General features: G+C 40.2%; 1 protein-coding gene across 11 annotated transcripts in view; it reads right to left on the bottom strand.

Annotated features, from left to right (window-relative positions):
• Positions 1-499: 499 nt before the first annotated feature.
• The window catches only part of PPFIBP2 (PPFIA binding protein 2), a 100150-nt gene continuing 83965 nt past the window's right edge, over positions 500-16684 (bottom strand). For 10 of the 11 annotated variants that reach the window (XM_081834611.1, XM_081834608.1, XM_081834614.1 and 7 more), the window contains 11 exons: positions 16052-16190; positions 15737-15865; positions 14140-14290; positions 13562-13673; positions 13039-13127; positions 11887-12009; positions 10470-10595; positions 8259-8447; positions 6422-6601; positions 3466-3531; positions 500-2645 (listed from right to left, as the gene is read on the bottom strand). In XM_081834611.1, coding sequence (XP_081690737.1) covers positions 2577-2645; positions 3466-3531; positions 6422-6601; positions 8259-8447; positions 10470-10595; positions 11887-12009; positions 13039-13127; positions 13562-13673; positions 14140-14290; positions 15737-15865; positions 16052-16190 — 1373 coding nt within the window. In that variant the 3' untranslated portion in view covers positions 500-2576. Of the gene's footprint in view, positions 2646-3465; positions 3532-5795; positions 6602-8258; positions 8448-10469; positions 10596-11886; positions 12010-13038; positions 13128-13561; positions 13674-14139; positions 14291-15736; positions 15866-16051; positions 16191-16684 lie in introns of those variants that run through there. The other variant, XM_081834615.1, reaches the window with a different exon arrangement.

Below are 16684 nucleotides of genomic sequence, written 5' to 3'. Positions count from 1 at the left end.
GGGGGCAGGCAAGCAGTCTCAGCAGGATTCAATTTCAGAACCATGTATGCAGCATTTGGGCAGTAAACCTCCTCTTACAGCTTCCCTTAAGCCATATAGCCAAAATACCATGCCTAGTACTTGGACTAAGGCACAAATATGGGCTGTTTCCTGCATAAACTGCATTGGAAGACACTGCAGGGAGTGCCTTCCAGCGTCTAAACCACTCAGCTGTTATGTCATTGCCTAATCATACTGTAACAATATTCTAAACATTGCCACAATGAGCTATTCTAGATAATATTGATGGCAAGCTAGGAAATGTATACATATACATTTGAGCCATATTGCTCATGCAAGTCTTGGTGTAACTTATTCATATTCAAAACATTACACCACCAATTCTTAATAGCCTTGAAGTATATTCATTGACTGTTGCTCATGAAACTCTTTCTGCAACATTGGAACTCTCTCAGCCAAACATTCATACCTGTGTGTCAAATAGGAAAACCTTTCTGGGAACATTTGTTAACCAATTTTATTTTCTTACACTTATTGCCAACCTTTTTTCCTTTACGGAATTCAAGGTGACATACATGTCATTGAGAGTGACCCACCCAAAGCACTGACCAAACTCAGCCCTGCTTTGCTTCAGGGAGGTGGCATCAGCCAGACCACAAACCCTAGTACAGGCTGTATGCATGCATATGCTTCAACAGTCACCTTTGTAAAAATGACATACAACATACTTTTTCATGCTTTTGAAGTTAAGAGCGTGCACTAGCTCAAGAACTGTAAGAAATGACACAGATATAAATACGTTCAAAAGCTCTCCAGGGCTGAAAAGCCATTAAGTAGTTTATGCTTCAAGTATTCATCTTGTACAAGCATTCAAGGACTTGTTACTTAATAGTAAAGTCCAAACGGCCACCCACCCCAGATTTCACAGTTTGATTCAATGGATGTCTGCTGGCTGCATGTTGACCTCTCTCTTGCAAAACAAAAACATTCAGAGTTGTGCTATTATTATTAGGATGGCAACAGAAGTTACATTTGGAATGTGTGTTTTTTGCGACCAAAACTTTGTCACCAGCAGGTGGTACCCTTGCCTAATGATGTGTAGATGTCCACAGTGCTACACTAGAGCAGGCTTGAAGGTCTTTAGAGCAGATCTGCATGAGCAAAGCTTTAGGAACAAAACAAGCAGATACAAAATGCTCATGGAACTGCTATTTGCTACAAAGCCAGTTTTTGAACAGGACAGAACAGTGTTCTGATTTTCATAAAGGAAACAAGAAGCAGTTGTGTGCAGTGCAACAGTCCTAATAACAATCACATGAATGCTGCAGTGAAGAAAGTAGGTAATACAAATGCTTTAAATTAAGGACAACTTTTTCCCCTAGTGTGGAAACTTCTGCCTCCAGAATATTTATGGAATGGGAAAACTTATCTTAATCCCCTGATCTGTGGCAGGCTTACAACATTCCATCTGCAGAACTACTGAGACTTTAAAAGAAAAAAGCCTGGGTGTATGAAAGGGCTACTACTTGCTTCGCAATTTAGGTTGAAAAGTTAAAGTAACCCCCTTCTTCCAATTAATTCCTTAAATTTGTAGCAGGCATGCAGGAGGGCAGTCCTCACAGTATTTAAGTTTCAAGCAGCTGGTGGTTTTACTGCTTTCTGGTAGTCCATTTGGTCCGTTCATGCTCTCTAAACATCATTTTCTGAGAAGTGTTTATTTTTAGCTATTATGGTAAAAAGCTCATTGAGCACAAATCCTTAGAAATTAATCCACTGTAAGCATACTGCAAGAGTGAAACTGCAGCATTTAAGAAATGCAGTATTAAGGTAAATGAATATTTTCATTGCATCTTGAGTAGAGATTTTTTTTTTTAGCTCATCCAATATGAGAGATGCTGGTAAAGTAGAATATCACAGAAAGAAATAATCATGCCAGTGGGGTACCACTTCACTACTTGGCCTTATGAAGTAAAGGGCAATACATTTTCTTATTGCAGACCTCATGTACAATGCAGAACACAAGTTGGGAGGAAGAGAGGAAAACTGAATACTGGACTGGAATAGTCTTTAAAGGGTAGGAGTGTTAGTGTCCAACAGGAGACACATTAGATACAGCTTTAGTGTAAGTGGTCAAGTGAATAATTAGCATGTTTATTATACCAGGGGATCGTTATACCAGACTGGAAGAAAAACATGGTGTTGGTTGTACTAACCATTCATAAGGGGTGATACCTTAGAAAACTCACATGATTCCAATAATATGCACCATGAGCAAGTACAAAATATAGAAAATGGATCACTGACTAGTAAATGGCTCACTGTACTTTAAAATATATTTACATACTCTTAATTTTACTACTTCTAAAAATGTTGCATAGGTTCTTTGACTGCATGTATTAAGTACCTAGACCTTAGGGTTTTCATTGCTGTTGGGGTGGGAGATGTGAAAAACAGCACTTAAAAAGGTTTCACACATTTCAGTGGCATATTTTTAAACAGAGCACCCAGCCTGGACCAGTCATATCCCCTAATACAACTGAGGTATTAAGAGCGGTGTTGGTCACATGGAATCTTCATCACCAGTCCTCAAACGTTGTTGTTAAAAATCTATCATCATTCAGCAACTGATCTTGGCTTAACATAGTCTGGAAAAAAACAAACCATAATAGACTTCATAAATCACAGATGTAAGTGATTAGATCCTCTACAGATTTAGCGGAGATTTACATAGGCATAAATTATGAACAGCTTATTCAAGATAATTATTATATATAACAGCCAGTTTAACTAACCTAATTGGAAACAGTAGAAGCTAGTTGCACACAAGTAATTTACTTAGCTAGTTCATTTGCTTTCAGGCAAATTTAATCCCTGAAATTTATAGTGTTTATAGTGTGTGTGGAATTAAGGTCATGCATAGTATAAGTAACAAGACTTTGACTTTTGAGAATGTCGGGTGTATGGAGAAATAGATGTAACTGTTCAACAAATAAAGCAGTGGTTCATATTCTTTACTAGTATTTGTACAAAACTAATAGCCTTGGAAAGCTAGTTCAGCAAATGTCGCAATGCAGACTGGGATCAAAAGGCAATTGTGGCATGCATTAAACACTCTTCCCTATGCAGATAATCCCTTTCTGCATTTGACTTGTTTTGCAAAATGTGTGTAATAACCTAAAGTTCTCTTCTCATACGACTGAAAATTTGCTTAAGTCATTAGGAAAGATAAATTCATTTCACATGCAATCTATAAAGATATAAATATTTCCATTCCAGTCCTTAAAATGTAAATTCACTTAGGTCAAATTTGTGCTTTTAATTGAACTCCATAATATAGTCTTACTTATAGGAGTTTTAACTATAAATGAATATAAATGAACATGAGTAATTAACATATCAATACACCTCATCTCAGTTTTGAATTAGCGCATACGATGAGGTTATGAATGATAAATTAGTACTTACTGTGAGGTTGTTTATTCCTTGAGAAAGTTCCCCTATTTGCATTACTGTTCCTTCTGAATGTTCCATCTGTAAAACCATTCAGCTTGATGAAATTAAAACAGCTAATTCAGACACTACATGCTTTATATTTTCTGAACCATTGTGCATATACAAGAGGTGCTTTTATCTTCAGAAAAAAATAGGTTTAATTATATTACTATCTTCAGTCATTTTTCTGAACGTCATTCTTGTCCGACTTCAAATTTCATTTTTTTTAAAGCAACATTAGAATTTGAGTATTTGAACTATTTCTAAACTGCACATTAGCCATAGTCATAGTAATTGACACCTTTCCATTGAATATAGTCTGTTAATAGGATAGCAGGGCCAAAAAGATTAAATTTGAAGCAATTCATTTTGCAATAACTTAAGTAAAAAAATAAATAAATCCAAGGCGTTTGCCTTATTCATAATTTGGGTGCCATTCTACATTTTCAGAACAAAAGCGCTTTTCCAGCAGTCAAGAGCATTTCAAGATGCATACATGCAGGTTCAACTATTCAGCATGCTGCCATCATAATTGAAAAAAAGGTTTCTCGTGCTTTGAACATATTCAGTGATGTCAGTCGTTCATTTCACAAACCTATCTATATACTTAATATTGAGATCCATCATTTTGGCACGTTCATTTTTAAAATTAGAATGATTCCCCCTCCACTACTGCCTGTAAATTTAAGCTATTAGAAACTCAAATTACCAGCAAGTCTGTATTAGGCTTTGCAACTTTTCCTTGCCTTACACACGTACAGCCCTCTAATTCACAGTTGCTCTCAGTTTACGGCAGACAGCCTCTTCACCTGCAAATTCAAGCTTGCCTGATTATTATAACAAAGAGCCCAAACCTAAAAAATGTGATTTGCAAAACCTGCATAGTGTGTGTGTGGGGGGATGACAACTGGTGGAATCCAACCAAATTTGTTTCTTTAATCAACAGTTCCATGTGTTTGATGCCACCCTCTTCACACCTGCCTTTGCATATGCAGTGCTTCCACCCAAATGCAGGGGAGCCTTCATTTGTGCAACAGATCTCTTGTGTATGCAAGGAACCACTGACACTTTGAAAACCAATAATTTTTTAAAAAAGAAAGAAAATATTAAGGTACAGCACACATATGTTACTCAGCAACACATCTGCAGAGCAAATGCCCACCAACAACACTGTACAATGCACAAAATACCTCTCAAAGGGAAATATCCAGTTTCAAGGGTGCTGAACACGAAAATGACAATAGCATTTGTTGATTGGCTCCTGCTTAGGAGATGCAAAGATGATCATGTATAAATAGTAAAAGGTAAAGGGACCCCTGACCATTAGGTCCAGTCGTGACTGACTCTGGCGTTGCGGCGCTCATCTCGCTTTATTGGCCGAGGGAGCCAGTGTACAGCTTCCGGGTCATGTGGCCAGCATGACTAAGCCGCTTATGGCGAACCAGAGCAGCGCACGGAAATGCCATTTACCTTCCCGCTAGAAGGTATCTACTTGCACTTTGAGGTGCTTTCGAACTGCTAGGTTGGCAGGAGCTGGGACCGAGCAATGGGAGCTCACCCCATCACGGGGATTCGAACCGCCGACCTTCTGAGCAGCAAGTCCTAGGCTCTGTGGTTTAACCCACAGTGCCACCCGCTTCTCTCATGTATAAATAACCCAGTGCAAAATAAGTATAGTATTTCAATGCTGTATTTCAAACTCCTGTCCTTAGCCTGAAGCTAAGGAAAAGTGGGAGGTATTGTTTGCCGGGTGTGTTATTTTAATTTTAAGCTTTTTAAGGAGCTTGGCTGGGAAGCAAAATTGGGGGCGGGGGGCGGGGGACAGCTAAGAGATGAAAGCACACAAAACAGTTCTGATCACATGCACATCTTCCTACCTTTTCTAAGGCTGCCTAGGATTGTAGGACAAATGGATAATGATAAAATTGCTTGCATTAGATAAAACAAAATAATAAATTACATTTTAAATTATGGAATAATGAAATGTGTTAGATGTAATGAATCGTGCATATAAAAAAGTAAAAATTAAAAAAATCAACTTTCGACAATTAGTCTTTTCGATCTATTACCATTTTTTTGATTCTGTTTCTGACTTGGAAACCAGAATCCACGGAAGTTGCATCAGACTGTTGTACCTTGCAGAAAGCTCAAGCTCCAGCTGCTCCATTTTTCAGGTTTTAAAAAATTACTTTACACACACTTCTCAGTATTACCAATAGGGCGGGAATTTGGATAACCTCTTCAAAAACTCTCTTAAGTTTTAAGCCTGATTCCGTCACAATAATCACAACGTGAGAAGTTGGGACATTTCCCCCCAAATGCATTACTTTTATTGTTTTGTTCGATAGAGTTGTTTGTTCATTCTTCTTCTTTTATAGATATATCATTAGCTCCTTTAATAACATATCATGTACATTCAGTGTGGTGCAGACACTGCACAGATGAAATAAGCATGTCTTATTAAAAATATACAATCCAGTTGCACTATTCGGAATAAAATAGACACATCTTTACAACTGCTTACAATATAAAGCTAATATAAAAAGTTAAAAATATCTCTGGGTAGCGCTTACGGAATATATATATATATGTATAAACATATGGCCCTGCAGCAGCAGTGCATGCACAGCACCCTTGCTGGATTGGGGCTTTGGGCTGCCTGGACTTCAACTACGACTGTTGTGTAAAGCTTTTTGCATTCCTGAAAAAGGGCTCGAGAAGGTGAGTAGGATGACGCAGTGGTTGCAAATGGAAAATAATTCAGATGGCATTTTAAGTATCAGATTCTTCAAGCCTCATCCCAATACATTCATTAAATCCATGCAGATGCATTATGCATTTTAGGTTAAATTGAAACAAAAGGTTATTTGTAAGCTTTGGAATGCATGAAGAGGATGGAAGGTGAGTGACATCAGTCCGCCTGGCCCACCTGATCCAGTTTGTCTAATTCTTTGTCAGGGAGGGCATTATGCACTTTGTAGGCGCCGTAGCTTCTCTGAGTACCGTTGATGGTACTTGGGCTGGTATCCATAGGGCAAATGTAATCCGTAGATTCATCAAATTTCTTTTTTCGCAAGTTTCCAAAATGTGAAAATCCAAGTTTCTTTGGCTAATGAGAATAAGAAGCAAGGTGGGGTGAGGGGGGAAGGAAGAGTACAACATCAGAGAAACATAGTACTGGTAATCATCATCATCATCCTTTATCCAAAGACCACAGGACAGTATAGTAAAAGTCATACCTCGGAAGTCGAACGCCTTGTGATTTGAACATTTTGGCTCCCAAACGCTGTGAACAGTGAGTGATCCAGTTTGCAAATGTTCTTTGGAACCCAAATGTCCGACGCGGGTTCTGATTGGCTGCAGGAGCTTCCAACTGGAAGCTGTGCCTTGGTTTCCAAACGTTTTGGAAGTTGAACAGACTTCCAGAACGGATTCCATTCGACTTCTGAGGTACGACTGTATTAGGAACTGCTGTTTCAATTAATTGAAGCTGTTTCAGGTCAAGGCAATACTTAATACAGAGCTGTGAACAATGCTCCGTCTGTGTGTTTGCTGGCCCAGATTTGCTGCTATTAAACTAGGGATGGGGAACCTGTAGACTTCCAGAACTCTTTGAGCTCCAGCTCCCAACACCCTGACTGTTGGGCTGATAAGAAATGGGAGTCCATCACCATCTGGAGGGCCAAAGATTTCCCATCCCTGCATACACTCCTCATTTCAGAGAAACACAGAATGCAGAGCCCAGTCCAAGGCATTTTATCACCTGAGGCAGACCCCAAAGTGATGCCACCCTCCACACCTTGGAAGCAGTCAACTCACTTTGCCTCATAGGTGGGCTGGTCTTGGATCAATGCATGCTAAGGGCTACGTCCCTGAACAACTACTTCTCCATGACTTCTAAAAAAGCAAGCAAACTTCTGCATAATAAGGGAGTGTGCTGCTTTCAGCAAAATGTTTGCAAGAACAGATCCCACTAAATATGTATTATTACTATAGGTTTGCAATCTTAATTAAAAGTTTCAGCAGATAAACAAAGTATTATTATTATTATTATTATTATTATTAAAAAATACACAACAGGTTCTGAAATTGTATCCAACAACAGACAGGTCTTAACACATGCATCAATGTGTGAAAGCCAGGAGCTATGCGCTTCAGTCTCATGGTTGTATACGTACTACAGACTTAAAAGAATTGCCAGCTTCCTTACCAAGTCAGACTTAACAGGATTCTTTGGGGTAAGCCATAACAGTTGCTAAAACAGGCTGTGGTGTACAGATATATAATCTTCTGCTGAGAAATTAAGAACACTCACAGCAACTCAACTCTTCCAAAGACTGGCTTGCAAATTTGCAAAGTAGGAAATTATGGGCAAGTGTTTGTGCTGCACCAAGGATTAGTGCCAGCACAAGGGAATTCTCCCCCACTTCCATACACAGTCTGTGCCATCACCAAATCTGCTCTGGAAGGTTAGGGGGAAACCCAGAACAGATTTTTTAAAATATATATTTATTCATCATTTTTATGTTATAATGATTAAAAACATGTATACACTGCAACAAGCAAACCATGAACAACCTAATAAAATGAAAGAAACTGACTGTGTCTTGTGCTAAAACTTTACCCAGGACAGATTTGGGGGCAGAGAATATTTCGTTGCACAAAGAAATATCCTTGCGCTGCGCTGATACAAAGTATTCTGTTTAACACTCCGTTTAATATAAACCCTGTGGTTGTGGTTGTTATTGTTTTCCCATGTGGCCTACCCGGACTTTCGCAGTGGTAGTCAGAGGCGCATAAGCTGTAGATTCCAATATTTCTCTTTTTTCTTGTTGTGCCTCTGGTCCAATTAGCACGTTGAAATTAGTGGTTAAGTGGCGTCTTAGCAGCGTTTTTTGAGGTGGAATGTTGAGAAGCATTGCCAGAGCATCACCATTAAAACGAGGTTCAAGGATCTGTCAGGAAAAATAACACACATGCTGCATTTATACATGCCCCCTAAGCAATTGAGCATTCAGAAGGATGCTTTGAATTATCTGAGCACTTCAACCCTTCTCTGCAGCATTTAGAATGCTTCTTGGCATTGCAGAGAGAAAGCAGCAGCTCTTCATTTGTTTGCAACCATCAGCTGTATAAAATTAACATAACATCCATTTGCGATTTTCAGTAGCACCAGTTTAAGACTCTGTATGGGGTGATTATAGGCGCAACCATGCACAGAGCCTGCAGTTCCTGATGTACAGGTTAGTATGCACAATACATTTCCACGTGACCATGGTATGTTCATAATATTTGCCTGGATCCTGAGTTGCCTTTCTGTGAATGGAAGGGAACCTGATCATAATCATGGAAGGAGGTGGGGGGAGATGAAGTTTGCAGTTCTTTGCCCCATTCCCACACAGTTCTGGAAGGCCCCCAAACCTCCAGAGCACTTTGGGGATGGAGGGTGCACAGAGGGGGCTGCATTGGACATTGGAAATCATATTCTCCACGTCCACCAGAAGGAGCATCTCACAAGCAGAATTCTGCTCATACCATCCAGGTAAAGATATTCTTTGGGGAAAATCAAAGAAAAAGCAAGGGCATTGGACCTCATGGATCTTATAATGTAGCAAAACAATGCAGAAGAAAAGGAAGGGAAAGGCAGAGGAAGAAGAGATGAATACGTGTACACACAAACTTAGCTCCTCCATTCTAATCTCTCCATATGTTGTTGGACTGCAACGCTCTAGATCAGGAGTGGGCAACCTGTGGCCTCCTGATGTTGCTAGACTCCAGCTCTGATCAGCCCCAGTCAGCATGGCCAATGCACCATTGGGAGAGCATCGTGTTGGCTAGCTCTGCTCTATAGGCATCAAGGCAAGAAGTGAGGTTACAGGGAACCAGGCAGAGGGCCTTCTTGGTAGAGGTGCCCTCCCAGTGGAACGCCCTCCCACCAGATGTCAAGGGGATAAAGAACAACACAACTTTTAGAAGACATCCGAAGGCAGTCTATATAGGGGAGCTTTTAATGTTTGACATTTTATTTTTGTTGGAAGCCGCCCAGAGTGGCTGAGGAAACCCAGTCAGATGGACAGGCTACAAATAATAACATTATTAAGATAATGATGACAAGGCAGAGTTTAGAAAGGGATCTGCATGATGAGGAAAGAGCAGTGCATTCTGGGAAATTACAGAGCTTGCTGTTTGTAATTATCTCTTCTAATTTATTCTAACAGAGGCAGTAGAATGTTGTGCTCTTCCAATTTCACACGGAGATTTACCACCTCATTGAAATGATGAAATAATTGTGCAAGCCAGAGCACGCATTTGAACATATATGGATCTCCAGGTCAAGGCAAACGTGCCCAATGGGCTGTTTTTCTCATCTGCCATAGCAAATAAACTCAGTGTAGCTGAGTATACCTTGAGTACTGTGATGGCTTCATGAGCTGTCTTTTAGAAATCAGTGCACTAGCAAAGAATATAGTAGTGCTTATTTTGCCTTAGACAGCTAAGAATCCAAAAATATTCCCCATATGACCTGCTGTCAAGAGCATCATTACTTTTAATCCCCCCCAATTGCTGATCTTCAATCTAAGCCATCTGACTCTTGCAATGTTGCAAAGGATGTTCTGTATTGAAAAACAATTTGTCCTGCCCAGCATGCACCGGTTACAGCATCCATCCATTGAGAGGTTCAGCTGACACTTTATCAATTGCTGATTTGAAAGTAATTTCCGCTCTCTGATTTCAGCTTCACAGATCCACATCTTAAATGACAAAAGAGTGGGGGACTAGCTTCTTAGCTACCACAAGCTTATAAAATGTAATTTATATGTTGTCAAATGACTTAAAATTAATGAATGAATACATTTCCTGCCACAACAAACAACACTCTCATTTTGTTCAACTCACAGCATAGAGTACAAAAATTGCTTAGGAAAACCGATTTTTAAACATATATAGGAAGCAAAAGGCAAGATCTGGTTTCTTACAATAAGGCCACCATGAACTCCACTTCCTCGAAGGTTCGGTGCATATTCTGCCAGATCTACTGATCTGAGCCATTCCATTACTCTGTGATTGGACCACTGAACTACTTCGGAAGGCGAAATGTTATTCTGTTGAGAAAAGATAGACACATACATGCACAAGGTTAAGATACAGAAAAGACAAATCCATTTACTATTTCTATCTGATTGCTTGAAAACAGCTGTTAAAACAATTCCTCCTGTGCAGCCAATAATTTCCCCCCAGACCTGCAGCGTTGCTGAGTTGTACTCAGAAAGTAATGCATTTCAGTAAGTTAAATGAAGTGTGTACTCATTATAGCCTTTCTTTAAAAGAGCCTTCAATGCCTTCAGCCAAGCTTCTAAGTACAAACTATACAGGAGGAATTCAACACTGCAATAAGGTGACCATTTCATCTGGGCAACATTCTTCACTCTCCTCCCCCTGCATGCTGTTCTTGAGAGTTCACCTGACACCCCCAAGCCAATGTGGGTGGGCAGGGGCACCCAAGGATAGAAGGGGGCGGGTGCATCCCATTAGATGCATTTTCTTTACAAACTGCCCTTACGTTTCTACAATCGTCAAACAAAAGCCACTGGGCCCACTATGTCATAGGAATGAATTGCAAATGATGGGAGTGAGTAATGAATGCTTAGCTTAGAAAAGGACTCTCTGCTGCCAGGAAAGAAACAACAGGCACTGCCAGCTTAGTCACAAGCTCAGCATGCCAACACTGCAAAACAAAAGTGGCTGAACACACACAACCAAGCCTGAGATGCCTAATCTCCTGAGAACTATCAAGAACTAGCCCTCAGGCCCTTTATCCTCTGTCCCTCAGAATCAGCGCACATGCTCAGACACTGGCGTTAGAAGGCGAATGTCTCTGTGACCCCTTGGTGACAGCTTGTGGTCCAGATAACAAAAAGTGTGAAGATAAATTTATCGCCTGATAGTTGGGGGAAAGAGTGCAAAATCTGGGGCAGGAGGCAGCATCTGTTGGGGCAAGAGCTCTGCATCTATCTGGGTAGCACAACACTCTTTCCTTCTCATGTTGAACTCCTAGACTGGCCATCTAGCAGTCAGACAACTGTCCCTAGTAATATACCTCTGCAGAGTATGTGTTAATGCACAAGTCTGCCAAGGCATGTTTGCATGTGAACATGCACTAAAGGTCTTCTGAAGTGCATTCAATAAATGCAGCACTTTGTCTTTCCCCCCATACAACACTCTCACTAAATTATTTCTGGCTTGATACAGATCTGCAAAGTTTGACACGTATTTCACCCCAGAAGAGAACCTGCTCCTCTTCTTTTTTAGGAGGTGGGAGAGAGAGAGAGGGTGGATAAACAAGGTTTATTCTAGGAAGGAAATCCATGGTAACAGGGACGATTTCTTTCTCACCTCATCCGCCGGCCTCCTCCGTAGGCAGTGAGGGTTGAAACCGTTCACATGGAGCACGTGAATGGCACACTTAATGCTGAGATGATGCAACTGGCTTGTGACTTTGAGGAAAAGGAGGTCATTCTGCAAAAGAACACAAGCGGCAAGCCAGGTCAACAAACAAGTTTATTCTGCAATGAGCTGAGCAGATCAGAACTTGAGATCCAACCCATGTGGTCTGTTCTAGTTGTCTTCTTAAGGCATTCAGGAACTGGGAAAAGCAACACACAAGGGTTGAGCTGTGGGGATTGAATAGTTTTCCTCCATCTCATACTTTCTTCAAGTTGGACAACCATCTGAAGCAAGGAGCCCACTTCTGCTTGTGCAGATTCTCCATGTGACTCAGATTTTTCTTGGTTATCCATCACACAGAAGCTTCCACAAGTACAAGAGCTTTCTTGCTTCAAACAGTCACCCTCCAACTCATGAGTAGGAATGGGGGTGGAACAAGCATGCTCACCCTTCACTACCTCTTTCAAAGATCTTGAATATGGCTCAACTCAAATCTGTGTTTTGGTTGGGGGGCACAATATGAACCAAATCACTGCCTTGACTTTTATGGTTGCCAAAACCTACAGAGCCCCTTCCAGTAACTCAGGGAAAGAGGCACACCACTCACTTAGAGGTTCCCTGATTTTGCCCACAGACTGTTTCCCTCCAATATTATCTAGGGGGTTCTTTTTGATTTGGTACAGTGCCTCAGTATGCAAGTGACCAGTAGGACACAGCCCCATTTTATGATGTTGGGGGCCTGGACCAGCTGCATCTCAGTTCTAGCCAGGTTGGCAGAAACCTGCCCATTTCCCAGCCTTTTCAGTCTGCTGTATTCCAGATGCTATTTGTCTGGAAAGGGGCTGAAAAGACAACTTCTTCACAAAGTTCCTTGAGGACAAATCATGGGCTACAAATTCTTACTGGTCCAGAAACAGAAGTGTTATGTTTTATGATTTTGAAATTAGACTTTATACATTTAAAAACAAATTAGGAACACAGTTAAAATCCAAATGTAAAACTGTAATTCCAGTGTGAGGATTCTCCCCCTCCCCAACTTTTATTTGAGCAGAAGAAAAGGCTCTTTCTATGCACAAATTATGAAAGGTCAAGGCTTCTTACCACAGTTAAATATTGCAGCATCCTGCCATCAACTCTCGATTCGTGAAACTGATCTTTATATTGAGGTAAACCAATATCATCAAGCCATCCTACAGAACACAGAGTCCAAGGTATAATATAAAAACCTTTTCCAAAAATCTTTTTTATTTAGAGAATAAATGGTACCTTTCCTGCCCCTTCTATAACCTCTGAGTTCTATTTCTCACCATATATGCTCATCTTTTTGAGTTTTGCAATTACAACAGCTACTTAAATATGAAGACTGACATTAATACTGTTAACAGGTGTTACAAAGCCATTTTACCCTAATGTGATTATTCCTGGAGTTTACTGATAAAATGAAAAACAATTCTGAGTCCCTGTACCCTGATAATAGTATACTGAAAGTTTTTGAAGATGAAATATGAGTTTTTCATCCCCGCTTCCCTTCACCCTGAAACTAAACCAAAACAGATTTTGCAAAGTGGGTGAAAAAGCTCACCAGCAGCTCTTTCTTTTCATTTTTACCACTTAAAATACTTACGAGTCACCCAGATATGATCTAGCTGAGCGGACTTATCATCTTGTTTTGTATTGATAGCTTTAACAGCCAAAACCAATTTCTTCCTGTGCAGAGGTTGCTTTATTCCTAGTTCCTGCAAAGTATAGTAATAATGAAAATTAAAACAGTTCTGCCAACTTGGCACTTGGAGAGATGGAACACACATTTTGTCCCAAAGAGAAGAGTGTGCTCCTGCAACTACCTGCTGTATTTCTGAGACTTTGTAGAGGTTATTTTCTGAAAATTTACACCCCAAGGGAATCAAAATGGTTGCTTGATGGTTCACCAAAGGGGAGCTATTGAAAGAGCAATTATTCAATGAAACATGATGGATATTAGAATCTGCAGTATGTATGTGCACCTCTGGATCAGAACCACCATTTTCAATGTGAGGATGTCAGCTTAAATTCTGTGACACTTAAGAGTGGGATCCAAACCCCCATCTTGCACACTCTGTATGTGAATGAGGATGGATCAGCAGTCTAACTTTTTTGAGGGGGCAAAACTTGGCTGCTCTGACTTCCCTCAGAGTGGTACCATTGTCATTCTAGATTTCTTACCTTTTCCATATCCTGCGGTGTTGCTGTTAAGAGGGTGTGGCCAGATGTCACCCATTGTCGTGCAAAAATGACATACTGCCCAAGACCGAAGTCTTCAAGCCAGTTACAAACTCGTTCAGTGCCCCATTGGGCAAATGGAGCGTTATGATCACTAGGAAGCACAGATAAAGAATGGAGGTTCCTGTTAGTGTAACAGTATGACTGCTAATAATAATAATAATAATAATAATAATAATAATAATAATAATAATAATTTATTTGTACCCCGCCCATCTTGCTGGGTTTCCCCAGCCACTCTGGGCGGCTTCCATAGAAACCAAAAATACACTAAAATGTCACATATTAAAAACTTCCCTGAACAGGGCTGCCTTAAGATGTCTTCTGAATGTCAGGTAGTTATTTATCGCTTTGACATCTGATGGGAGGGCGTTCCACAGGGCAGGCGCCACTACCGAGAAGGCCCTCTGCCTGGTTCCCTGTAGCTTTGCTTCTCGCAATGAGGGAACCGCCAGAAGGCCCTCGGCGCTGGACCTCAGCGTCCAGGCAGAACGATGGGGGTGGAGACGCTCCTTCAGGTATTACAACACTTGGCAAACCACTTTGCACTCGAATCGTCGAATCTTTCACAATAATTAAGTAACCATACAACCTTTAGAAGACATCTGAAGACAGCCCTTTATAGGGAAGCTTTTAATGTTTGATGCTTTATTATGTTTTTATATATGCTGGAAGCCTCCCACAGTGGCTCTGGCAACCCAGTCAGATGGGCAGGCTACAAATTAATAATCATCATCTATGGTTATTGATGGGGGAGGGAGATTGAGAGAGAAGCTCACACCCTCTTGAAGCTGACTTTTGTTTACTCTTATACTGAATCATTAAATGTCACTCGGTATCATTTGCCTTTGATCAGAATAACACTGGAATATAAATCACTTAATGGATGGTGCACTTTGCTCCATTCTGATTAGAAAATCCCTCTCTTTTCTTGTCACTGTGTCAAGGCTAAATGAGGAAATATGGTTGACATGAAAGTTGGCAAGTGTATTGATGCTTATGGCACAACAGCAGTTAGGCAACACAATGTAGTATTGTTGCAAATGCTGAAGAAAGCATTCATCAGTGACTTGGAAGCAACAAAAGCAAATATACAAAAGCTCCATTCGCAGCGATTCCCACTGAATGCCACAGGAACAAGGTAATAAGATACAGTGTGGAACAGAAAGGCAGAAAAACCTGGCCCCGCCCCAGACACTGCTATCAGGTACTCCTGCAATAGATGTGATCTTGTCCGACAATGGACCATTTACTAGTAAGAAGTCAAAGGTTTCAAAGCAAATAGCTCAGACTTTCTCCTGGAATTGGAGGTATGCTTTCCCCACTGCTCTATGAATGGGGGGGGGGGAGGATATTTTCTCGAGGGTGCAGTTTTGTTGAAAACAGTCCACAGAACTCTACAAAATTTACAAAATTTGTAGGACTTCACAAAACTTAAACACTACTTGATTTTAATAAAACCTCAACAAAGTTTACAAAGAGAGTTTCATTATGCAATAATCCACAAGGACAAAACAGAAAGCATGAACTCAGCCTTTACCTCTTCTGCCCCTTGGTGTCCTTTGACCGAGACAATCTAGGTCCAGCTGTTGCACGGAGGCCACCTCTTCGAAATTCAACCAAGCCCAGATCATCTCCAGGGAAATTTCCAGACTGGGTCCTGCGTATTCTTTTTGGGAAAGATTCAAAATAGGAAGTTGCTAGACATCAAAATGCAAGGTGCAGCTTTAACATACAAACACAAGAACTTCCAAGATAGCAGGAATGCTTCTAGTTAGGTCTCTGTAGTGGCATTAAAAAAAAAAAAAAAATACAGAAGAGATACAGAAAGATACAGAAGATTGAAAAAACTCACTTTCCCCATATTTTCTTTATTCCTCTTGGACTTCTTTTATTTTCCGGAGATAATGGAGACTGTGCACCAGATTCTGCTCCCGATGACAAAGGTGAAAGGTCATCTGAATTCATTGTACCATCCATATTGTCAGAGTCCCCTGTGATTGACAAATGCCATTGAGATTTATGAAGCCATGGTATAAAATGCAAAAGGAAAAACGTCACAAAAAATTCATAATCCCCAAAACAACTTAAATCATATAGGGCTAAGTACCTCCAATTTTACTTGGCAACATTCCTGAAATAATGGTCCGTGATTCTTCTCAGACTTAGAAACTGCATTTTTTATTACGAGTTAGAGGACTTCTTCCCCATAATGTATCAAAACATATAAAGACTGGAAGAACTAGCTAAAGATTTCTGCAATCACATTATAAAATGGTCAGGTTTACCAGAAAACTACCGATTAGTAACATTCATCTTATTTGTAGTATGAATATAGGATTGAAAATTACATCCTTCTAAAAAAACTATGGCAGCTGAATTTCTAAGATTATTGTGGGTGCCTATGTTAAAACATTATTGCCAAAATAAATTTAGGAAGGTTTTTGTATTTTAAAAAATGGTTAAATAAGGAGCCACATTAAACTCC

Source organism: Podarcis erhardii, assembly GCF_964252035.2.
Source record: "Podarcis erhardii genome assembly, chromosome: 1".
NCBI lineage: Eukaryota > Metazoa > Chordata > Lepidosauria > Squamata > Lacertidae > Podarcis > Podarcis erhardii.
Note: the sequence above shows the minus strand (reverse complement) of the source record. Positions and strands in the feature narration are given on the sequence as shown.